Here is a 27147-nt window from a genome sequence, read left to right on the forward strand (position 1 = left end):
TTCAGGGTGAGTGCCCACCTGCAAAGTTCAGAAAATCTCGTGTTGGCAGGAAGGATCCATATGGCACAGGCTGTGAAGCAGTCATTGAAGTTAAGAACGTTGTGTTGGGTGGTGTGCTCAGCAATGGGCTGGTGCAGCTGTTTCTTGGCCACAGTTTGTCGGTGGCCATTCGTGCGGACAGACAGCTCGTTGGTTGTCTAGCCCACAGAGAATGCAGCACGGTGGTTGCAGTTTAGCTTGTAGATCACATGACTGGTTTTGCACACAGCCCTGCCTTTGATGGGATAGGTGATGTGTGTGACAGGACTGGAATAGGTGGTAGTGGGAGGATTTATGGGACAGGTCTTGCACTGTTACAGGAATACGAGCCATGAGGCAAGGAGTTGGGAACAGCATTTGTTTAGGGATGGATGAAGATATTGTGTAGGTTCAGTCACTTAAGATATCAGAAAGTAAAAATGTCAACCATTGGCTACAGCTGCCACTGAGAGTGTGCACAAAGTAATGTGGCCCATATCTGTACAGGTGGCACAGGAGGGAGGGGGGGGGGGGGGGGGGGGGGCGGGAGGACGATGGTAGTGGTGGATCTTCCACTGTGGCCTACACCCAAGCAGAACTTCACACCTATAAGTAGTGAAAGCAAAACTTCAAACCTATAAGTAGTGAGTCTGTGAATGGTCTTATTAACAAGTTATACCAGTATGAAAAATAATTCAACAAGTCAGTAATCTCTTACTAGAATATCAAATAAGAAATTCAATGCATAATCAACTAAGACAGCCATTTATAAAAGATACTGTATTTACTCGAATCTAAGCCGCACTTTTTTCCGGTTTTTGTAATCCAAAAAACCGCCTGCGGCTTAGAATCGAGTGCAAAGCAAGCGGAAGTTCTGAATGTTGGTAGGTGGCGCCACAACTAACTTGTGCCGTCGAATATACATAGCGCTACACAGGCATGCTTTGTAGGCACAAAGATAAATACTGGCGCCAAAAACCTCTGCGTCAGTAAATAAATAAAAAAGGTGGAAGACGAGTTTTGTTTTCTCCGCCCCGAGTTTCAACCACTGCATTGTCATACATTATCCAACAAAGTAAATAAAAATTCCGTATTGTTCATCATAGAATGTAGCAGAATTTCAATGTACTACGAAAATCCGACTGGCAAGACTGGGATGTTTGTCAATATGGCCAACTCTATGTTCTGAATTTTTTCCTACCTGTGAGAAGAGATGGTTGCTAATAGGAACCTGATGAAATGTGAATCACATACAGTATTCTCTTCACCATAAGAATAATACGAATATAAAAAAATTGCCATGTATTCTTTCGTGTTTACTGCTATCTCATTTAAATCCTGTCCGCCTAATAAACTACGAAACTAGAGTGAGACAACAGCAAACACGGAAGAATATACGAATCGTGTCATGTTTATATTCGTATTATTCTTATGCCTAATAGTGAGACAGTCAGAAATGAAGCACAGCAACTGACTAGATTTTTAAATCTAATATGACTCAAATTTTTGTGCTGCAAAGATTTTCAAACCTAGAAAAATTTTCGCCTGACTCTCGTTCAGAACATGTTCTATCATACGCAGACTATTATTTGGTTCTTGTTGATCATTATCAAAGAAAGCAGGAGTGTAAGTAACAACAAACAGCAGTCTCTTGCCATTGTTTCGCTAATGAGATGATTAATATCTCTTTTTTTTAATTGTAAGCGGCGGTAGCGCGCACAAAAGCAAGCCATACTACGAGCGGCGACAGGCCATAAACACGCACTGTCAGAATGCAACAAACAATGCATGACACAGTACAGTAATGCATTTTCAGCTTAGAGTGACGTAAACACCTACAACAAAGAAAACGCCACTTATCAGGTTGAAGCAAAATCAGCAATCGATTCAAACCAGACGAAGCACGTGAAAAAGGAAGGGTACCCGTATAAATACGGACGGAGCGCCTGACGCATAGCAATGGCTACATGGTAAAGCTTAACTGCTAAACTTACGACTCGAACCAAACTACTGTAGCTGTGCTGTCATTCATTCGACCTAAATTGTGTCTCATATTACAATGGACCAACTTTGTTTCGATTTGGATGTGCTGCCTAAAACTCTTCTCTCTCCTTGAATTTCGAGTCTCAAATCTCAGGTGCGGCTTAGATTCGGGAAATTCTTTTTCCTTTATTTCGAGCCTCATTTTTTAGGTGCGGCTTAGATTCGAGTGCAGCTTCAATTCGAGTAAATACGGTAAAAGATAAAAGATAAAAGTGGATAACTCAGTAGGCAACAGCAAAGTAAATCATCCAACCTTTCAAAACAAAGAGGTGGACTTGCCCAGCACAGACAACAAGGACACGTTTCTGCACATGGGCAAAATTATTTTGTGCACATGACTTGTACAACGGCCACTGGACAAATTCAGCAACAGTATATCCATTGCTGTATGGTACTGGATGATGTTGGTATCAACAATGTCAGTTTAAAGATACAGTACATGTTGTCACATTAGAAGCTCTTTACTTAAAATTAAGTTTTGTTTTATGTACATTGTTACTGAAAAACACAAATGACAGTACATTAAATTTACATCCATTTATAATACAAGCTATTTACAGTGTTTTAATAAATAATGAATCTGCTTTAATTTAATAGCACCATATGTAACATTTACATAATTTTTGAAAGTAGCTTGGTGAAACAGCGGCACAAACAGAAGTGGCAATGATGATGGTGACAGGCATGAGTAGTTATGTAGATGAACAGGTACATTGTGTAGACTTGCTTTTAACTCACAGGTGTCATCTTTGCTCGCATCTGTACTTTTGCTTTCTGTAAGTAAATCAAAGAAATTTTGATTCAGGACTTGAGTTAGTTAATAAACAGGCAATATTAATTATGTACATAGAACATCTCCAAATTAAAAAATACTAATAATATTTTAAAATTACATTCATGTCAAGAATCATTCAACTTACCAATCCACCACCTGTTATTTTTGATTTCTTTACATCCAGTTTCTCCTCACGTTTCCGCTTCACTTCTTGTAGCCTTGAAACAAAAATATTATGTCAAACACCTGAGAAGTCATGTAAGTTTTATTTCATTGCTTTCATTAGTCACAAACAGCAAGTGAACATACTCTCATGGAAGAACAGATTCTTGCTGAATAACATGGGAGGGGCTTTTCACATTTTTCTAGTAAATGAAAACACTGAGCACTTATTCTGCCTTATTTATCATATTTAGACATTGACATGTGGTCTATATTTCTGCTAAGCTAATAAATAATTAATATATTATGTAACTAATTAATGGAAAATCTCATATAAAGATGTGAAACAATTACTAACAAAGAGATAGAGGGGCTGGCCAGTACTTACCTCAGCTCAGTACAGCCGATAGAGACACAAAAAACAACCGAAAATTTAAGCTCCTAGCTTTCGGAATAAATGTTCCTTCATCAGGGAGGAGAGAGGGGAAAGAAAGGGAAGAAGGGAAAGTGGATTTAGTTACTCACAACCCAGGTTATGAAGCAACAGGGAAAGGAAAACAGGGAAGGTAGCAAGGATGGAGGCATGGTTGTCAGAGGGAAGCCAAAGATATTCTACTGCAGGTACTGTGCCAGCTTCAAACCAAAGAGGATGCATACAGAAGTAAAGAGGTGTATAGTATAAAGATGTAGGATGGAAAGATGCATGAATGGCTAAAGAGGAAAGGGAAAGAGGAGAAGACTGAAAAGTAAATGGGAGTGAGGTTGTTTAACGTAGGTTTAGTCCAGGGGGATGGCGGGATGAAAGGATGTGCTGGAGTGCAAGTTCCCATCTCCGCAGTTCAGAGGGACTGGTGTTGGGTGGGAGAAGCCAAATGGCACATACAGTGTAGCAGGTTCCTAGGTCCCTAGAATTATGCTGGAGGGCATGCTCCGCTACTGGGTATTGGACATCTCCTAGGCGGACAGTTCGTCTGTGTCCGTTCATGCGCTCAGCCAGTTTAGTTGTTGTCATACCGATGTAAAAGGCTGTGCAGTGCAGGCATGTCAGCTGATAAATGACATGTGTAGTCTCACACGTGGCCCTTCCTTGAATTGTGTATGTTTGCCTAGTAGCGGGGCTGGAGTAGGTGGTTGTGGGGGGATGCATGGGGCAGGTTTTGCAGCGGGGTCGGTTACAGGGGTAGGAACCGCTGGGTAGAGAAGGTAGTCTGGGAATATTGCAGGGTTTAACAAGGATGTTACGGAGGTTAGGGGGACGACAAAAGGCAACTCTGGGTGGTGTGGGGAGAATTTTGTCAAGGGATGATCTCATTTCAGGGGTTGACTTGAGAAAGTCATATCCCTGGCGGAGTAATTTATTGATGTATTCGAGGCCAGGATAATATTGGGTGACAAGGGGGATGCTTCTGTGTGGTCTGAGGGTAGGAATATTGTTGTTGGACGGGGAGGAATGTATTGCTCGGGAGATCTGTTTGTGGACAAGGTCTGCAGGATAGTTGCGGGAGAGGAAAGCACTGGTCAGGTTATTGGTGTAATTGTTGAGGGATTCATCACTGGAGCAGATACGTTTGCCACGAATACCTAGGCTGTAGGGAAGGGAGCGTTTGATGTGGAATGGATGGCAGCTATCAAAGTGAAGGTACTGTTGTTTGTTGGTGGGTTTGATATGGACGGAGGTGTGGATGTGAGCTTCAACAAGATGAAGGTCAACATCCAGGAAGGTGGCTTTGGTTTTGGAGAAGGACCAGGTGAAATTCAGATTCGAAAAGGAGTTGAGGTTATGGAGAAAATTAAGGAGTGTTTCTTCACCATGAGTCAAGACCACAAAGATGTCATCTATAAACCTATACCAGGCCAGGGGAAGCAGCTGTTGGGTCTTCAGGAAAGCCTCCTCCATGCGGCCCATGAAGAGGTTGGCATAGGATGGAGCCATCCTGGTTCCCATGGCAGTTCCCCTGATTTGTTTGTAGGTCTGGTCTTCAAAAGTGAAGTAATTATGGGTGAGGATGAAGTTGGTAAGTGTGATAAGGAACGAGGTTTTTGGAAGATCTTCGGGTGGGCGTTGGGAGAGGTAGTGCTCAAGGGCAGAGAGACCATGGGTGTGTGGGATGTTTGTGTAAAGGGATGTAGCATCTATGGTGACAAGAAAGGTTTCAGGTGGGAGAGGAGTGGGAATGGATTTGAGGCGTTCTAGGAAGTGGTTTGTGTCCTTGATGTAGGATGGGAGCCTGCAGGTGATAGGTTGGAGGTGTTGGTCTACCAGAGCTGAGATACGTTCTGTTGGGGCTTTGAAGCCTGCTACAATGGGACGGCCAGGATGGTTCTCTTTGCAATATTCCCAGACTACCTTCTCTACCCAGCGGTTCCTACCCCTGTAACCGACCCCGCTGCAAAACCTGCCCCATGCATCCCCCCACAACCACCTACTCCAGCCCCGCTACTAGGCAAACATACACAATTCAAGGAAGGGCCACGTGTGAGACTACACATGTCATTTATCAGCTGACATGCCTGCACTGCACAGCCTTTTACATCGGTATGACAACAACTAAACTGGCTGAGCGCATGAACGGACACAGACGAACTGTCCGCCTAGGAGATGTCCAATACCCAGTAGCGGAGCATGCCCTCCAGCATAATTCTAGGGACCTAGGAACCTGCTACACTGTATGTGCCATTTGGCTTCTCCCACCCAACACCAGTCCCTCTGAACTGCGGAGATGGGAACTTGCACTCCAGCACATCCTTTCATCCCGCCATCCCCCTGGACTAAACCTACGTTAAACAACCTCACTCCCATTTACTTTTCAGTCTTCTCCTCTTTCCCTTTCCTCTTTAGCCATTCATGCATCTTTCCATCCTACATCTTTATACTATACACCTCTTTACTTCTGTATGCATCCTCTTTGGTTTGAAGCTGGCACAGTACCTGCAGTAGAATATCTTTGGCTTCCCTCTGACAACCATGCCTCCATCCTTGCTACCTTCCCTGTTTTCCTTTCCCTGTTGCTTCATAACCTGGGTTGTGAGTAACTAAATCCACTTTCCCTTCTTCCCTTTCTTTCCCCTCTCTCCTCCCTGATGAAGGAACATTTATTCCGAAAGCTAGGAGCTTAAATTTTCGGTTGTTTTTTGTGTCTCTATCGGCTGTACTGAGCTGAGGTAAGTACTGGCCAGCCCCTCTATCTCTTTGTTAATATATTATGTAAGTCTATATTGCCATAAAAAGATCACAAACAACTTTAAATCGAAGCACATCAGCTTAAATGAAAAGAGTCATTTGGATAATTTAGTGTGAATGAGCTTCTTATTAGCATACAACCAGCACAAACACTTGCGGACAGAAATCAGAGCCTTGGAGGTAACAACCAAATTCCATTAACAAACCAATTGAAAAGGAAAATTTATCACCTGTCATGAAAACAAAACCTCACAGACAAGAAGTATAGTATTAATCACATTAGTCAAGAACAGGAGAGATATAAACAGACATACATGAGCAATATAATGTTTTCTGGTCATAACAATAGCTTCTGTTACAATTAAAGAGCACTTGGAAGTGATCTACTGTTCACAGCTACCCAACATGATAAGAACAGCAATGCTACTGTAAAATTGTGTGTCATGTATTACTAATGAAAATTTCATTATATTCTCAAAATCTATTTTTGAGGAAGAAATCAGAGGCTGTAAAAAGATTAGAAAAAAGTCTGGCATACACATTATCCTGTAAAAGTTTTATAAAGCACAATGGCTGATCATTAGAGGACAATTACATTGTAGTGGTAGTCCAACAGAACCAAGCATGTGGCCAATTTAAATACAATAAAGAAACAAGAGTCACTTTCATTGTACCAAGACATCCCAAAAGCCAAAGAATAACAGCTTTCAGACCAATAACTTCATTACACATGAATTCTATAACAACAACTCACACAATCAAACCAAGAATGAACCGTCTGTTTCAGATATTGAATATTGTACATCACAGACTTTTGTGGTTAATGTTCCTGTTGGTATTACTTCATAATGCACCATACATCTGAATATGTAATTTCAGGAAAATGAAAATCATTTAGTAAATACTAAACGAAATAGAAGTGTTCAGTGTAATGAGCATTATCTGTCCACTCCCTGTGATTTCCAATACTTTCAAGACCTTTTTCTAAAAGACAGAGTTGCTAACTGACTACAGTTACAGACACAGTTACAGGAATCAACAGAGAAACAAAAACAGGCAACTTTGCTGCACAAAGGATAACAGTCATAATATATTTGGACACAACATCACATACATAGTATAATATGAGGAAAGGGGAGGGTAGCTGTATACCAAAAAGTGAAATAAAGTTCCATGACATAGACATAAATGAATATTGTAGTGAGCAGCTCTTTGAGTATATAATTCAGTAATATACTTGAAAACATTAAGAGATAGTGGTTCCCACACTGTACCGACCTTAAAAAGGAATTTTTTAAGGTTTATTAAGTGGTCAGTGGGGGATCCAATAAGATTTACTACAAATAATTTGGAAGCAATTTTGTGTGCAAATTTCAATATGGATTTTATCTCAGAGTGTTCTGATCAAGGACATTTCACCTAACACTCTTCAGCTGTGCCTGAATCCCCACAGTAATGTTCTCAAAGGGACTTGAAGGATGCCCAATTCCAACAGACAGTTTATTTCTAAATAAAGAAGTTTTCATTAATTAGATGGGACAGCCACAAAAAATGATTTATCTGACTATGGTGGTCAAATGGCACCAACAAAGCATCCCTATTAAAAGGGTATAATTAAGAAAGGAAACACATAATTTCAAAAAAATCATAAATTATGACCCTGTTACACTTTTCTGAGTGATTTAACTGGAAGTATAAGGGGGAAATGTTTACCAAGGGCATGCATAGATGAGAAATTTCATCCCTCCCTGAAAATATGCTTACAAAATTATGAATCCAGTTCCATTTCACAATGCATCAGAAACAATTATAGTGAAAGCCGAGGAAAATGATGGTTAACATCTTGGATAAAAGTATTTTGAGTCATAAAAGAGCTACACTATCTCATCAAAAGTGCCCAGATACCTCTATAAAACTGAACTCCATCCAGATAGGCCTCAAAAGACCCTAACGGCACTGACCAACCACCATGTCACCCTCAGCCTTTTGCATTACTGGATGGGGATATGGAGGGACATGTGGCCAGCACACTGCTCTCCCTATTGTCAGTTTTCATGACTGGAACCACTACTTTTCAATTAAGTAGTTTCTCAAGTTGCCTCACAAGAGTTGAATGCACTCCACTTGCCAACAGCACTGCACAGACTGGATGGTCACCCATTCAAGCACTAGCCAACCCTGCGAGTGCTTAACTTCGGTGATGCGACGGGAACCAAGTGTTACCACTGCGGCAAGGTCATTGGCACCCAGATACCTCTATGCAGTGTTGAACTGACCACTAGATTTCTCTGAGAGGTGGATCCACCAGCAAGAAATACAACTGACAATAATTTGTTGTTGTAGAAAAGCAGTAACTGTGGAACAGTTCAGTCAGAAGAGCTCAGTTACTTCAAATGTGGAGTAATCTGTAAATGTCACATGAGTAACAAATCCAACAAGGACATTTCAACCGTTCTGTAGCTACCCAGCTGTACAATTGGTGACGTGATGTGATTGTGAGGTGGAAAGGCAAAGGAACACCCACAGTAAACCAAGACAAGACGGACCTCGTGTACTTGTGCTGATGGCCAACAACCATCAACCATTGCAGAGGATGGTTGTAAAAAATCACACCAATCAATCAAGTGTTACCAATGACCCAGCTAGCACAATAACTATGCATAGGGAGTTAAAAAGGATGAGGTACAATGGTCAGGAAGCTTCTCATATGCCACACATTTCTCTACTCAGTACTAACCAACACTTGAAGTGGTGTAAAAAGTGTTGTCACAGGATAGTATATGACCAAAAATGAGAGATTGGAATGAGAAATCACATTATAACCTGTGTCAATCTGAGTGAAGGATCTGTGTGTGAAAAATGCCTGGAGAATGTTACTTGCTATCATTGTGTACTTCCAAGGGTGAGTTGCAAAGGACATGGTGTTAGTATGTATTTTTTTTTTTTTTTCATGGTTTAGTCGCAATCCCTGTATTGAGCTAAAATAATTGCTAAATGCAGAAGGAAATGAACACATTTTACAGTATTGTGTACTGTGTGCCCTAGAGGAACAATTAAAAGACAATGATGTTTGTATCAGCAGGACACTGCACCTTGTCATAAACCATCATTTGTGGACAAAAACAAATTAACTGGCCTGAATCCAGCGGAACACCTTTGGGATAAGTTATGACACTGATTTCATTTCAGATCCCAGTGCCCAACATCATTATCTTCTCTAGTGTTAGCTCTTCAGGACAAATAACATGCCATTCTTCCACAGACATCTAGACACCTCAATGAAAGTGTCTCCGGCAGAGTTCAACCCATCATAAAGGCAAAGGATGGGCACACCCCATCCCATATTAACGTTGACTAATAGATGTCCAGAAATTTTCGATCAGTCAGTGCATGTTTAGTACAGACGACTAGTTAGAGTCGATAATTAAAGGGACGCTACAAGCAGTATTGCAGTATTCTTTATTGTGTCATCAAAAAGGCAATAAACCGTTTACTAAGCAAATGAAATTCAAAATCTCACAAACAAAGTGAAGGCAACTCAGTTCAATATTAGGTAAAAAATGAATAAACTTAGTAATGGAAATGATACTATACTCCTCGGTGACAGCACCAGTAAGACAGATTGTAATAAATTTAAATCACTGGTAACTGTTGGCAAGAATTTATTGATTTTAGTCTTCCTGGAATTGCCTTCAGAACTGCCTTCTCTTCATTATGATAATTCAATCATCCTCAGTAGCATATCATCTGCTGTTCTTGGCTCATACATTCACTCAATATTATGTTCACACACTTTTGCACGGTTAGCTGTGAATACTGTCTCAATGGTCCATCAGTTTCTTTTGGTAGTTTATTTTTATTTAATTTTTACTGCCGGTATGCTCTTTAAGTTGCATTTACTGTCAGTATGCTCTTTAAGTTGCATGCCTCCAAGTTACAAACTTAAGAGATATAGGATGTGACAAGAGCCAAATTAAAACCCAGCCAGCACCTAACAAGATGCAGCAATTAGGCACCATCCAGGGTGCCAAATACATTCATGTTCTATTACTTGAGGTATGGTGACTAATTACCTCAAAATCCAAGAGCAATGTTTGTTAATATAATTTCTGGAAAATGAAATTACCTTACGTTTATTACTGACTGCATAAGAAAAATCACTACACTGTGAAAAATTTGCTGATACATTTATCATTTCAAAAGCTGCTTATTAAAGTGAGTACAGACTTTAGAATACCAGATAAAAAAATGGTGATTCCAGAAGAACACCAACTTAAAGGACATGGTCTATACATTATTTAATTACAAATGCTTACATAGTTAATCCAGTTCTTCCCAGCAGACTGAATTATTACAAATAATTACAAAATTGGTTACAAAATACCTTACAAACCATTTCAAATAAGTTGAATTGGTGATTTGCAGAACACAAATGAATTAACTCATTACAGACCAGTGATTTTTTAGAATTATAGTGACACACAATAAAACTGGGCTCTATTGTTATGAACTTAAATATGTTTCGTTTAGTTGTTGCTTGCTCTCTCCAACAATTTAAATTAGCGTACCTCTTCATTATTTATCTAGCATTTCCGGAAAGTAGCGTAAAGTTTAAGTTGCTGTTTCAGAAACTGCACTTTTGTTTTTGTTTACACACAGTTGCAATAGGCCAAATTTGTGTAACCAAATTTTCGTGTTTATCTGTAATTTAACTGACTTATTCTTAATAAACCATTACGTTTATCATGAGTGAAAAGTGCTTGACTTGCCGTAGAATTGTTAGGTCGGGGCTTTGGTGTGATGGGTGTTGTAGTTTTTTCCATGTGGGTGACTGTAGTGGCGTGGGAATAGGAGAAGTAAATGCGACTCATCAGTGGTTTTGTAGGATTTGTAGTAGAGATAGGAAGATATTAGAACAGGAGGGGAAAATTGCCGCCCTTCAGGCTGAGTTAGACAAGCCCAGGGGAGATCTTGACAGGTTAAGGAGGGAGAAGGGTAAAGAGAGGTGGGAAGTGGCAACAGGCAACAGGAGGAACAGGCCTAGAACTTTGTCTGACAGCTTCATGGTGAATGTGGAAAATAGATTTGACCTGTTGCTTCAGTTGGAAGCAGGTGAGCCTCAAGCAGTTACAGGTGTAGACAGGGCACAACAAACTTTCAGCAGCAAATTGAAAAGTAAGAATGTAAGGAAATCAGTAAAGAGAAAAAAAGTGTTGTTGTTAGGTAGTTCCCATGGAACAGGCGTTGCCCAACTTTTGCAGGATGAACTAGGATCAGAATACCAGGTCACCAACTTTTTTAAACCTAGTGCCAGTCTGGAGCAGGTGACAGAGGATTTAGGATCACTTTGCAAATATTTCACTAAGGAAGACACCGTGGTTATAGTGGGTGGGGCAGGTAACAGTATTGACAGAGATCCTGGGTACAGTATAGAGTGTGACCTGGCGAAGATGGCATCAGCATCGAAGCATACTAGTGTTGAGTTTGTATCTGTTCTTGGGCGCCATGACTGACCTCATTTGAACTCTTCTGCCAAGAGGGTTAATTTGGAGCTGTAACGGCTGCTTATGTCGGGTGCAGGGTCACACATTGGTGTGGTTCCTGTTGATTCTCTCAGTAGGTGGGATGATACTAGGCATAGCCTCCACCTCAACAGGAAGGGGAAGGGTAAATTGGCTGGGGAAATAGCAGGAAGGTTAAAGGGAGGAGGCACTGTCATGAGTGGTAAAATACCAGTGGTTATAGGGTTCAGAAAAGACCCTTTTTTAGGGTAGTGAGGACAGAAAGAAAGCAAATTTTAAGAGAGGTTAGAACTGAGACAAACCTTAAGTTTGGGAAAGAAATCAAAAAACATAATTCCAGCTTATTACATCAGCATAAAGAGCAATTGGTTAAGAATTTTCAACAGTCAGCAGATATTATAACTCTATCAAATTTTAACTCAGTCAATGTGAAATGTCAGCTATCTTTACTGCATCAAAATATTTGAGGACTGAGAAATAAAATTAATGAATTAACTATCTGCATAGATGAATTAGAGTCTTCAAACCCAGCTGACATAATCTGCCTCTCTGAACATCATGTGACCACTGGTATAGAACTTTTAAGTGTTACAGGGTTTAGGTTAGCATCTCACTTTTGTAGATCAGAAATCGAGAAAGGAGGAGTTGCCACATTCATTAGGAACTGTCATAAACTTAAGAACATAGACATTCATAATTTTGCGTGGAATAGCATATGGAAGCATGTGCAACAGAATTAAAATTTCACAAAAAATCCTTCATAATATTAAGTGTATATCGAGCACCTGCAGGTAACTTTAAGCTGTTTGCAAACCACCTTGAAGCTGTACTGGCCCATTTAACAATCAAAAACAAAGAAATAGTGGTTGCTGGTGATTTCAATGTAGATTTCCTTAAATACTCTCCCAATAAAAACTTATCTGAGTGAGTAACACTATCATTCAACTTAATTCCCACTGTAAAGTTCCCCACTAGGGTAGCCACTTGCTCACAAACAGCCATTGATAATATCTTTATAGAAAAGTCCAATGAACAAAATTATATTACAAAACCAATAGTCAATGGCCTCTCAGACCATGAAATGCAGTTCCTTCTGTTAAATGTTAATACTGAGCAGGATATAAAATCTGTTAAATCTGAGCTCAAGAGGGTAACATATAAGCCAAAAAATTGATTATTTTAGGACACTCCTCAGAGACATTCACTGGACTGATGTTTACAGTACTCATGGAATGAATTAAAAATATAACACTTTTGCTAATAAAGTGCTTACCTTATTCGAACACTGTTTTCCCACAAAACTTACTAAGGTTAGAGCAAAGTCTACAAAAAATGCCACGGATTACTCGAGGAATAGGGGTATCTTGTAAAATAAAAAGAAAACTGTATTTGTCAATCCAAAACAGTTCCGATGTTGATGCTATAGCACATTACAAGAAATACTGCAAAATATTAAAGACAGTAATACGGATGTCAAAGCAAATATATTACAAGGAAAAGATAGTCGTATCATATAACAAAATAAAGATAATATGGGATATAGTGAAGGAGGAGACCAATAGAACCAGACATGAAGAGGAAAAACTAGCATTAAGAGTAAATGATACATTGGTGACATGTATATAGTGTTGCAGAACCTTTAAATAAACATTTTATAACTGTTACCAAAAAGATGAGGTTGTCAGGTTTGGTAGATGCTGCTATGGAATACCTCAGACCAGAAATTTCAAGCAACTTCCATAATATGAATTTGACCCTCACTACCCCAACAGAAATAATGTCCATCATAAAATCTTTAAAATCAAAAACATCTAGTGGGTATGATGAAATATCAACAAAGTTAATTAAAGAATGTGATTCTGAGCTAAGTAACATATTAAGCTATCTGTGTAACCAGTCATTTATCAGTGGACTATTTCCTGAATGGCTGAAATATGCTGAAGTTAAGCCACTGTTTAAGAAGGGAGATAAACAAATAGCATCAAATTTCCGTCCAATTTCACTTTTGCCAGCATTCTCAAAACTTTTTGAAAATGTAATGTACAGTGAGCTTTATAACCATCTTATCTCAAATAACACACTGTCAAAGTCACAGTTTGGATTTCTAAAAGGTTCTGATATTGAGAAGGCTATGTACACTTACAGTGAAAATGTGCTTAATTCATTATACAAAAAATTGTAGGCAACTGGCATATTTTGTGATCTGTCAAAGGCATTTGACTGTGTAAATCACAATATCCTTTTAAGTAAATTAGAGTATTATAGTGTAACACGAAATGCTGCAAAATGGTTCAAATATTATATCTATGGCAGGAAACAAAGGGTGTTATTAGGAAAAAGACATGTATCAAGCATCATCCAACTGGGAACTAATTACATGTGGGGTCCCACAAGGTCCCATTTCGGGGCCCTTACTTTTTCTTGTATATATCATTGACCTTTCATCAATAATATTACCAGATGCCAAGTTGGTTTTGTTTGCCGATGATACAAACATTGCAATAAATAGCAAATCAAGCATAGTCTTAGAAAGATCAGCTAATAAAATATTTGTGGACATTGATCACTGGTTCCTAGCCAATTCTTTGTCACTAAACTTTGAAAAAACACACTACATGCAGTTCAGAACTTGTAAGGGGTGTCCCACGAGTATTTGTCTAACATATGATGACAAGAAGACAGAAGAAGTTGACAGTGTTAAATTCTTGGGATTACAGCTTGATAATGAATTCCACTGGGAGGAGCACACCACAGAACTGCTGAAGCACCTTCACAAATCTCGATTTACAATGCGAATTTTGTCAGTCATAGGGGATATAAAAATGAAATAGCTGGCATACTATACTTACTTTCATTCCATAATGTCATATGGGATTATTTTTTGGGGTAATTCATCAAGCCAAGCTAAAGTTTTCCGGGCACAAAAATGTGCAGTAAGAGTTATATGTGGTGTTAACTCAAGAACATCCTGCAGAAGTCTGTTTAGGGAACTAGGGATACTAACTACTGCTTCCCAATATATCTATTCCTTAATGAAATTTGTCATTAAAAATAATCACTTTTTCAAACCAACAGCTCAATTCATTGAATCAATACTAGAAATAAGAATAATCTTCACAGGGATTTTAAGTCACTTTGTCTTGTAAAAAAAAGTTGTGCATTATTCAGGAACACACATTTTCAATAACTTGCCAGCAGCCATAAAAAGCTTAACAACCAATGAAATTCAGTTTAAGAGAAGCCTAAAGAATTTATTGGTGGCCATCTCCTGCTACTCCATTGATGAATTTCTCAGTAAAACCAACTGATTTGTGTGTATGTATATAAATACAATATAACTTCTGCGCAATTTCAGTGCAGCAATGTGTTCATTGTAAATAAGTATTGTAGTAGTTGTATTACATGTTTATTACCTTATCAATAAATAACTTTTTTATTTTAAATTCAGTGCATTAGTATTTGTAAAATGACTTTCATATAGTGTTCATTACAAAATGACGATCATTCCACTTGGGACCTGTGGAATGGCACATTAGCTTATTTGTTTTAGTTGTAAATATTTGTCATGTATTGTTGTTTTTCTGACATGTTCCACATCCTGGAGGACCTCCTCACTACGGATCAATTGGAATGAAAGTAAATCTGATCTAATCTAATCTATTTAAGTCCAAAAATTTGCTGGGTTTCAAGAAATTAAAAAAAAATCAAGGTGCAACCCTGTCTAGATTTTGAGATCTGAAAATGCTAATATAATCAGTAGTCAGTACCGGAAGATATAAATCTTTTTTATATTAAAATGGTGTACTGTACATGGCCTCTAACCCAGATCATTGTCTTTTATAGGCAATGAAACATATTTAATATCACTCACTAATGCAGAAATGATGCAAGAGGACAGAATGGCATCCCAAATCCAAGTAAGTGTATCATTCTAGAGTTCCCAATGTTAAAATAGCCAAAAAGGAAGTAGAAATGGACTTAACAATACCTAGTGGTACAAACAGATGATTGTAAAAAATCAAACTCAGAAAGTTGACAGCAGTTGTAAGAGTCAATGAATATAAGAAGTATACATTATCTGAGAAGGAAATGAGACAGTACTGTAACAAATCCCCATGTTATTCAGTCCGCAAGCAAGGCAACCAGTAAAAGAAACCTAGGAATAAGTGGAAAAGTTATGAGGAGAAAAAATTAAAACTATGAGTTTTGAAAATGACATTGTAATTCTTTTGGAGACCTTAAAAGGCCTGGAAAATCAGTTCAATGGAATTAATAGTGTCTTGAAAAAGAGGTAGTGGGATGAGCACAAATAAAATTAAAACATGAGCAGTAGAATATTTTCTAGTTAAATAAGGTGATGCTGTTGATGCTACATTAGGAAACAAGATACTAAGGTCTATCTGTATAAACATTGCCAAATAGAGGTCACTTTTGACCTTAGTTTAAAAAATGAACAAAATTTCAAAAATTTTCTACATTGCACAATAGTAAACATGGGTTAACAGAATGAGGTTCAGACCTGACGTAACTTAACAGACCTCACACTACCTTGCAAGGAATGCGAGCTTTATCAATAAATTTGGTATTGCTGTCTTTCTTTCTTTTTTTTACTGCCTTTCTGTAAATCCATTTGGCCAATAAATAATTTTTGTACAGTCTACCCTTAATGTCAATATCTTTACCTCTTTGACCTTATTGTTTAGTATCTAGACAATGCATTTTATTTCAGCTAGTCTAGGGATATAGCACCTCTTTACTTTGACAGTTTACTGTACGCATTTTGATTTCACAATTGAGTACCTCTTAGTGGAAAATTTTCTTCAAATTTGACTTTAATGGTCTGGAACAGGCAACTGAATGAATCATTTGATAGCCAATCTTCAAATATTTTGTGCCAATGTAGCTGTGAAAGCATTTAAACTTTTCTCTGTAACAACCCAATTTCTGAAAACAGAAATTGGATGTCAGCCAAGAACTTGTTATGTACTCATTGATTTTAGCCATAGCGTGATGATTACTGCACTGTGATCTGCAAGTTTGAGGTCAATTTTGTAGTACCATCAGTTTAGGTTTGCGACAGTTGTGTCAAGAAATACATCTCCACTGTTAACATATAATTTCCCACAAATTGTCTTTAGCAGCTTACCAAGTTCATAAAATCTCTCTCTTTATATTATCTTCTCTGACGTGGATGTTGACGACACCACACAAGGGGATTCTTTGTCCTAGGTGCACTAGGTTACAGAGACACCTTTCCAATAGGTTGATGAAATTTTCAAAATTTCCTTCTAGGGAACAGTACACACAGATTACAATTAAGTTAGCATCTTGAAGTGTCCTTAATTGGTGTTGTAAATGGCAACATTGAAACACACATCTTTCAGTAGCAGTTGTTTATCTATTACACAAACCAACTAAGTACAAGTCCTGAGAATGAGTCCCCACACAACTATATAACAACTGAAATGTCTGTTCTTGATGAAGCCAAGCAGGTTGTGGATAAGACAAAGTCCACAATACAGCGACAAGTAACAGGAAAGATAAACATCTGACACAGTCCTATGGCACAGGAAGCTCATAAGCAGTCAACTGATGGGCTGTTAATTCTATGTCCAAATCTATACAGAAGTTATTTAAGTTGATTCAATTGAGCTTATTATTTGCATACACAGATACGCTGCCATGGATAGTAGTTTCCTATAATATGTTATCATTTCCAGATATTCAACATCTCTCCAGCATTCTATTCGTAGTTGAACATGCTACTGTTCAGATATACATTATACGCTGGGTCTCACTTCCTCACCAAAGAGTGATAATACATCAAGTCTTATCCTGGGGCACTGCATTTGGACTGCTTATAAGAAAGTCTGCATATTTGCAATGGTGCCATTTCCTTTTCTACTGGAGTGTTTTTAGTTTTGAGATTTAATGCACTGGAGCACCACTGAGCATCCTCTGGAATAAAAAATGTCTTATCACAAAGTTCTTTGGCCGTTTACTGTTGTCCATTATTTTATCTTTTTGGTTGAAATCAACACCAATTTTAAAGTTCTTATTTATTCCCTTCATTGCCAGGTTTTCAACTGTAAAACTATTGTGACTTGGGAAAGTGTATTGTAAGACGTTAGTTACAGTTCCAGCTATAGTGCCACATGAGTTTGCTGAGGCGAACCAGGTTCTTTTATCGCCATATGGCATTCCTTTTTCATCACCAGTACCTGATGTGACTACTTCGTTTTTTAGTACTGGCATTTCAAAAAGTTAGCATAGTAGGCAAATATGGAGGAAAACAATCAGAATAATTCCCACAGCAAAAAAACATCAAAATGATCAGATATTGGCTGGAGGGAGAGGGGATGGGGGGGGGGGGGGGGGGGGAGTGAAGAAACAAAGAACATTCAATAGCACACTGGCTCAGAATTCTAGGAAAACAGTGTGAATGTCACAATAATTATCTTCATTGTTAGGGATAGGAAAAATGATAATATGAAAAATAAAGCAAAATTAGCAGTTTTTCGCAAAATAACGTGTGACTGATAATTTTTATTAGATGTAATAAAATCAGTAATTTTTCCAAATGAAAGTGTTGTAAATCTGAGGATGGCAGTTTACTAATTTTGGCAACTGATATTTATGAATGCTACAACGGCATTTTGACTTCTACTCCCCTCAAGGTTGAGTTTTGTATATAATCTTAAATTGACAGTTTGGTTCACGCATAAGAAACTTTGATCTGTCAATAAAAATGTCAACAATAGTAGCAAAAATAACACAGAATTTGGCAAAAAAAAAGAAATTGTATCTTGCAAGATACAATATTAAATTTGACAAAAAACACCAAATTTAGCACAATAGACAACACCAAATTTGGCAAGAAAGTAACACCGAATTTGGCAAGAAAGTAACACCGAATTCGGCAAGAAAGTAACACCGAATTCGGCAAGAAAGTAACACCGAATTTGGCAAGAAAGTAACACCGAATTCAGCAAGAAAGTAACACCGAATTCAGCAAGAAAGCAAGACCGAATTCAGCCAAAAAGCAACACCAAATTCAGAAAGAAAGCAACACCGAATTCGGAAAAAAAGCAAAAAAATAACATCAATGTTGGCAAAAAATAACATCAATGTTGGCAAAAAATAACAATGAATGTTGCACAAATTAACACTGAATTTTGAAAAAAAAAACTGAATTTGGCTACAAAATAAAGTGATATTTTTTCTGTCCCTATTTATGGCCGCCTAGTGTTGGTCTAAAATGGCAGCTTTGATTATCAACACAAACTGTACGTAAGTGTGGCATCTTGTTGCAATGTATCAGACTTTCAGATGTTTACTGACTATGATGAAGACATACATGTTACATGTTGTTTGCCATGGATTTCAGCGGCATTTTGTGCGAACAAAAGTTCTGTAGTTTACAGGCTCTCTGTCAATGTAGAGAGTGGCAGATATAACATTGGCGTTGTCTGCTTAGGTACATCAGTCATCCAACACTGTGCCACTTGACATTTTGTACATTATCAAACACTGTTTAGGAGTGACCTCGACTCAAGCATGCAACCTCCAAGATATCAAGACACAATTACTTTTAATTATAAGCCGATAACAAGACTTTTCTGATTGATTCAAATGTGGCTGCTATTTCCATTCATCAATAGATGAGCATCTGCCACAGCTATTTAACAACATGTGGGCATTTGGTAGTTAATATATCACCCACCAGTGCCCACTGACTTGTCTAGAATTTAATGCAAAATGTATAGTTACTGCTACTCAAGCGTAAAGACCACTTAAGTAAGAGTTATTGATTCATTATTGGTTGTTGTCAAACTCCATATATTTAATTTTTACTGAAAATAATTCTAATTTCTCTTTATTACTGCACCACTTAAGTGTCCATGAAATACTTAAAAATTTTGTCACATTAATTATGAGTTGTCTCCAAGATTTCCTGTAGGAGAAATTAATGTCTGCAATCATTATTTGCATCACCAGTATTCTCATCAACTTAACTTTACAAATTGGAGGGAAAAAATATTCTGAACTTCAGTAGAAGTGTTAACAGTACTGCCTTTATTATTTACTTCTGTCTTCATGCAAATCCATTCTTTTGAAGTGTCATTAGGTGGGGAACTCAAAACTGCAATTGAGCTTGATTCATTCTAATTAATTTTGCTAATCAAAGTTGGTCCTATTTCATGGCAAAACAATATCATTAAAGTTTATACAATGCAAACATCTCAGTTAAGTTTGATCTGAGTTCATTTTTTGTGCTACTCTAAGGTAAGTGTTTTATATAATTTACCCTAAAAGTAATAGATGAGATCTGCTATCTGGGCAGCAAAATAACTAACCACAGGAGAATTAAACAGAAGAATGTCAAATGACGAATGGCAGGTGCAAGAAAAGCTTTTCTGAAAAAGATGGCTATTTAGCATAAAAAAGAATTGCCAAGTTACAGACAGACACAATTAAAAGATATTTACATATAGCTTTCAGCCACAGCCCTCATCAGTAACAGACACACACACACACACACACACACACAACACACACACACACACACACACACACACCAGCAAGCAAGCACACCTCATGCACATATGACTGACAACTCCAGCATATCAAGCTGCAATGATACATCATATGGGACGCAAACAGCAATCTAGAGAGGGCGAGGCAGGTATGGTGTATGGGTAGAGAGAGAGGCAAATGCTGTCTCATGGAGTGTGCAGAGACTAGAATGCCAACAGGTGCAGCATCAGGAGCTTGTGGGGCAGGGGCATGGGGAAAAAGGAGCAAAAAAGGAGAGAAGTGGGGAAAGATGGGTGGGTGCATTAGCAGAGGGCTGCAAACAAACAATTTGGTAGATAAGAATGGGGAGGGGGCGATAGGACAGAGGGGTGGAAACTGTTGGGTGGAAGATGTAGGGGCAGTATGTCATCGTAGGTTGAGACCAGGATAATCATGTGTTGTAGGGATGACTCCCATCTGCACAGCTCAGAGAAGCTAGTGGTGGAGGGAGGATCCAGATGGCTTGGGCAATGGAGCAACCATTGAAATCAAGTGTGTAGTTGTGCAATGATTGCAGCAGAGCTGGTAAATGACATGGCTGCTTTCACAGCTGGCCCGGCCCCTGATAATGTAGGACAAAGCTGTGACAGGACTGGAATAGGATGTGCTGGGTGGGTGGGCTGGGCAGGTTTTGCACCTGGGTCTTCCACAGGGATTTGCTCCTTGTGGCAAGGGGTTGGGATTGGGAGTCACTTGGGGATGGACTAGGAAGCTGTGGAGGTTGGGTAGGCTACAGAACATGACTTTAGGAGGGGTGAGAAGTATCAAGGGTAGATTGTCCCTTATTTCAGGGCACAATGATATGCAATCTACATCTACATGGTTACTTTTCAATTGACACTTAAGTGCCTGGCAGAGGGTTCATCGAAACATTTTCATACTACTTCTCTACCATTCCACTCTCGAATGGCATGTGGGAAAAGGAACACCTAAATCTTTCTGTTCGAGCTCTGATTTCTCTTATTTTATTATGATGATTATTTCTCCCTATGTAGTTGGGTGTCAACAAAATATTTTCACGTTCGGAAGAGAAAGTTGGTGGTTGAAATTTCGTAAATAGATCTCACTACAAAGAAAACAGCCTTTGTTTCAGTGACTGCCACCCCAAGTCATGTATCATATCAGTGACACTCTCAGCCCTATTGTGCGACAACATGAAGCAAGCTGCCCTTCTTTGCACTTTTTCGACGTCTGCTGTCAATCCCACCTGGTAAGGATCCCACACTGTGCAGCAATATTCCAGCAAAGGACAGACAAGTGTAATGTAGGCTGTCTCTTTAGTGGGTTTGTCACATATTCTAAGTGTTCTGCCAACAAAGCTCAGTCTTAGTTTTGCCTTTCCCACAATATTATCTATCTAATTCCTAGGTGTTTAGTTGAATTGACAGCCCTTAGATTTGTGTGACTTATTGTATATCCAAAATTTATCAGATTTCTTTTAGTACCCATATGGATGACCTTGCCATTTGCCACTTTTCGCACCATACAGAAATTCTCTCTAGATCATTTTGTAATTGGAATTGATTGTCTGACGATTTTACTAGACAGTAAATTCCATTGGCATCTGCAAACAATCTAAGGTGGCTGCTCGGCTTATCACCTAGATCATTTATGAAAATTAGGAACAGCAGAGAACCTATGACACTACCTTGCACAAAGCCAGATATCACTTGTGTTCTGCTTGATGATTTATCATGTATCATTACGAACTGTGACCGCTCTGAGAGGAAATCATGAATCCACTCACACAACTGAGACGATACTCCATATGCACGCAATTTGATTAATATTCGCTTGTGAGGAATGGTATCAAAAGCCTTCTGGAAATCTAGGACTATGGAATCGATCTGAGATCCCTTGTCGATAGCACTCAGTATTTCATGGGAATAAAGAGCTAGCTGTGTTTCACAAGAATGATATTTTCTGAATCCGTGTCAGTTGTGTATCAATAAGTCATTTTCTTTAAGGTGATTCATAATGTTTGAGTACAGTATATGCTCCAAAATCCTACTGCAAACTGAGTTCAGTAATATGGGTCTGTAATTCAATGGGTTACTCCTATTTCCTTTCTTGAGTATTGGTGTGACCTGTGCAGCTTTCCAGTCTTTAGGAACAGACCTTTCGTCAAGTGAGCAGTTGTATATGATTGATAAAAAAGGCACTTGTGTCTGGATACTCTGAAAGGAACATGATTGGTATACCATCTGGACTGGAAGACTTGCCTTTCATAAGTAATTTGAGTTTGCTTCACAACACTTAAGATGCAGATGATATGGTTCAGTTCTTCCAGTTTGGAGTGGTACTGTGTGATGAAGGGGACACTCCTTTGTGCTGGTTCTTGGGGGTGGGGTGGGGAAAAGGCACGACAGGAGATTTGTTTGCGGACTAGGTGTGAGGGATAGTACCTGACTGTGAAGGCCCTGATGAGACCCTCAGCATACTGAGCAAGGAAGTTTTTGTCACTGCAGGTACACCATCCCCTGGTGGCTAGGCTGGATTGGAGAGATTTTTTGGTGTGGAAGGGATGACAGCTGTCATCCCTTTCACACCAAAAAATTCCTCCCGTACAACCTGACCACCTGTGGATTGCATATCTGCCGTGACAAAAACTTCTATGCTCAGTATGCTGAGGGTCTCGCCAAGGCCTTCACAGACAGGCATTATCCCCCAGACCTGGTCTGCAAACAGGTCTGTCATGCCATTTCCCCTCACACACCCATTCCTCCCACCACCCCCAAGAACCAGCCACAAAGGAGTGTTCCTTTCATCACCCAATACCACTCCAAACTGGAACAACTGAACCACATTCTTTGCTAAGGTTTTGACTACATATCATCATGCCCTGAAATGAGGGACATCCTACCCATGATACTTCCCACCTATCCTAAAGTCGTATTCTGTAGCTCACCCAATCTGCACAACATCCTGTTCCAACCCCAAGCTACTCTCAATCCAAATCCCTTGCTCAAGGTGCAAAACCTGTCCAATCCACCCCCAAGCACTTCCTACTCCTGTCCATCACAGGTTTATTCCACCCCATCAGGGGCCAGGCCACCTGTGAAAGCAGCCATGTCATTTACAGCTCTGCTGTAATCATTGCACAGCTTTTTATATTGATATGACTACTGACCAACCTGCCCACCAGGATGAACAGCCACTGCCAAACTGTGGCCAAGAAAAAGTAAACCCCCCTGTGGTACAACACACAGCTGAACATGACATTTTTGATTTTAATGGCTGCTTCACTACCCAAGCCACCTGGATCCTACCCTCTACCACTAGCTTTTCTGAACTGTCCCAAACTGCGCAGATGGGAGTTATCCTTACAACACATCCTCTGCTCCCATAATTATGCTGGCCTCAGTCTATTGTAAAATACTGTTCCCACACCTTCCACCCAACAGTTTCTACCCCCTCTATCCTACCACCTCCTCCCCATTCTCATCTCACACCCTGTTTATCTGCAGCTCTCTACCAATGTATCCACCCTTTCTTTCCCCGCTCCTCCCCTATTTTTGCTCCTTTTCCCCCACCTCCCTGCCCACAACCTGCTAACATTGTGCTTGTTGGCATTCTATTCCCTGCACACTCCACGAGACAGCATTCATCTCTCTCGCCATCTGTACACCACCCCTTCCCCTTCTCCTTCCTCTTTCCTTTCCCCTTCCCCATCTCTTCCAGATTGTTGCTTGCACCCCATGCAATGTTGCATTTATTGCGAGATGCTGGAATTGGTGATTGTGTGGGTGTGAGGTGTGCTTGCTTGTGTGTGTGAATGGTGTGTGCCTCTCTTTTACTGGTGAAGACTGTGGACAAGAGCTATATGTGTCTTTTAATTGTGGCTGTCTGCAACTTCGTGTGTCATCTTTACGGTAAGTAGCAATCTGTCTTTTCCTACATTGCTGACATTCCTACCTGGAGATGCAATTGTTTGATTTTATGAAAAAGAATTAAGTGAAAATTGAATACCAATGTAAATATGGGAAGTCTTTTCTTTGCAAATGTTTTACAATGTGAGCAAGAAAATGACAGAAGATTTTGAAATGTGGTGCTACAGCTGAATGCTGAAGGTTAGAGGGCTAGATCAGGTGACATAGTGAATTAGATTGGGCAGAAAAGAAATTCATGGCATAATTCGACAAAAAAGGTATAGTATGATAAGACACATACTGAAGCACCAAGGAATAGGTTAATGAGGACAACAGTGACAATGACAAGAACATTTTTATTTAGCTGTTTTGGGAAGTCTAGTTCCTGAGAAAACACATGGTTTATTTGTCTTCACTCTTGTCAATTTGTGAAAAAGTAAAATGCATTTAAGGTACATTTTAGTACATTCTTAGCAATAAAATGAAAACCTAAGTAAGGAACCAAATACAGAATAAAATGCATACTTGTTTGCAGAAGAACAACTGCTCATATTCCACAACCAATGGTTGAAAGTATAAATATATGCTATAATTTCTGCAAAAATTTCTACTACAAAAGTACATTGAGCCATCTGATTCTTCTGGTTTTTTATTTCCTTTGCGCACAAGGAGTGCTACTGTTATATGTTGAGTAGCTACAAAAAGTAAAAAATCACATTAACTACATAATCACCTTAGTACCAATCTACCTATATTACACCGCAAAAGAATAGATACCACAGTTTCATGTAATTAATTCGCATTGATGGGCAATAAATCTGTAACATTCAGTGTGCATACACATTAATGATTGACATCCAGTGGGAATCTAAAATTAGCAAGCACGGAAGGCATAGACGGGGACTGCACATGGGTAATACTTGGCTGGAGTGTGGGTCAGCCAGCGAGCATGCTGAGATAGTATGTGAATTTGCAAAAATCACTGTGTTTTGGTGACTCAATGGTTAACACAACTGCTTTGAAAGCAGGAGACCCTGGCTCTGAGTCTGGTCCGGCAAGCATATACACTTGTCAATGCTTTTTCTGCACAAAGTCCCAGTGCAAATGACATAATTAGTTCCTTCCCCTTTGTTTCCTCCCCCCCCCCCCCCCCCCCCCCCACACACACACACACCCCAAATCCCCCTTTCAATTTACATAACAAGTTTGTTACTTACTTTTCTTTTATTAACCTCTGCTGCTCTTTCTTCCATATATCCTTGAAATCACAGCAAAATGGTAGCCACAAAGCAAAGAAATCTTTAGGTGTTACATCTTCTTTATTACCTTTCGGCTGGTATTGATAAAATTCCATTGTGCCATAAAACCTGAAGCATAGAGAACAATTAACTATACAAGTATATAGCACACATAAGAAAATGAACACCTCTTTCTTCAAATAGTAATATTAGTATTGCAATGGGTACTCATTTGAATTACTTTATTGCTATTTACCTCCAAATAATGGAAACAATAGTAATGGCAAAAATACAAATCAACCCATGATGACATGAAGCACTATAAACGTAGGATATGTAAAAAACTTACGAGCAGATTAAGGAGGACAGAAGAATGTTTCAAGGCAGCTGGGGAATGATCAGCCACTATAATGAATTATTAAGGAAACAAATGGCAATTAAACCTACAACTCTCTTAATTTTCTCCCTAAAACAAATTTCTCTGTATCAGGAACTGGGCTGCTTACAGTAATTAACAAGCATTTTAATTTCTTGAGTAATTTCTTGAGTAATGGTGCTCTTAGCTGTCTTCATGTAATTTAAGCCAAACTTTCACCTAGAAGTTTATAACACTTAAATGATTTATACAAATGATACAATACAATTTGTTACTAAATAAAACACTGTACATTTTTTCAGAGCTAGTATGCACAGTGTATTATATACACTTATTATTGGTTTCAACTTTGTAGGAATGGCAAGCAAAGGTTGATCTTGGTAATTAACATCAAAGAATTTGGCACCAGCAACTATGACTAAAATACAGAGAAGAATTCAGTATTACAGCAAAATCATTAATAATTTAGTATTTTGATAGACTGGCTCTCAAAGAAGAAAAATGTTAACCAGATGTAATTTAGTATTGTGTTGAAGATACAGAACTCAGCAGAGGTGGATGGGTGGGTGAGGGGGTGGGGTGGGGTTGGGGAGGGTGAGGGAAATGGAAAAAGAGAGAGGGAGAGTAAAAGAAAGAAAGAAAGAAAGAGAGAGAGAGAGAGAGAGAGAGAGAGAGAGAGAGAGCTAAAAACTTATATGATACAAACAGGAGGTGCACTAGTGTATTTAACAGAGATCATCAGGATGCAGGATGCTGTTAAATATACACATGGGAACTACTGGACTATCAGTCAGTAATTCCAATTACTGAACTACTTGCTAAATAATGTATTGAACGAGAGAAAAGGGATCAGATCAGCAATTTAAACCTCAAGCACATTAATCCACAGTAAGACAGGATACTTCCATGGAATCTATTGGAGAAAGAAACGCTTTAACCACACAATGAGGAATACAGTATTCACAAATCTGAAGACAATGAGTACTAACTAAAAAAAACAGACAAGTGTCTGCAGGTATCAAAATCCAAATAAAATTTTTAAGTCAGGATATACACAACACAGTAAATTGAAATTGGTTTAACGGGGGTAGGAGACAATCACTGCTTTCTGGTCCATGTGTCAAAGGTGGGCAGCATGAATGGACATGCGTTTGTCTGACTTGTGGATGACTGTCACAGAAATTTTGAAATACCTAAATTGGATAATTCTTGAATACAGATGAGAATTATCTCACAAAAGCCAACTCTCAATGTTTCAAAAACCAGTATCTAGAAATATTCTTCAAACCTCTACATGCAGTGTTAGACTAACTTCAACATGTACAGTGGCATTTAAGCACACATTCTTCCTGCAGCCCATACACTGCTGGAACGGGCAGAAACCAT

At 38.9% G+C, this 27147-nt stretch overlaps 1 protein-coding gene across 4 annotated transcripts in view; it reads right to left on the reverse strand.

Moving 5' to 3' along the window:
• Positions 1-2046: 2046 nt before the first annotated feature.
• LOC126278176 (protein cappuccino-like) overlaps positions 2047-27147 on the reverse strand; it is a 350827-nt gene continuing 325726 nt past the window's right edge. Inside the window, exons 19-21 of one of the 4 annotated variants that reach the window (XM_049978073.1) lie at positions 25365-25514; positions 2982-3054; positions 2047-2835 (exon numbers count right to left, since the gene is read on the reverse strand). In XM_049978073.1, coding sequence (XP_049834030.1) covers positions 2791-2835; positions 2982-3054; positions 25365-25514 — 268 coding nt within the window. In that variant the 3' untranslated portion in view covers positions 2047-2790. The remainder of the gene's footprint in view (positions 2836-2981; positions 3055-25364; positions 25515-27147) is intronic. The other 3 variants (XM_049978075.1, XM_049978076.1, XM_049978077.1) reach the window with 3 other exon arrangements.

This window comes from Schistocerca gregaria, chromosome 6 (genome assembly GCF_023897955.1).
Source record: "Schistocerca gregaria isolate iqSchGreg1 chromosome 6, iqSchGreg1.2, whole genome shotgun sequence".
Lineage (NCBI taxonomy): Eukaryota > Metazoa > Arthropoda > Insecta > Orthoptera > Acrididae > Schistocerca > Schistocerca gregaria.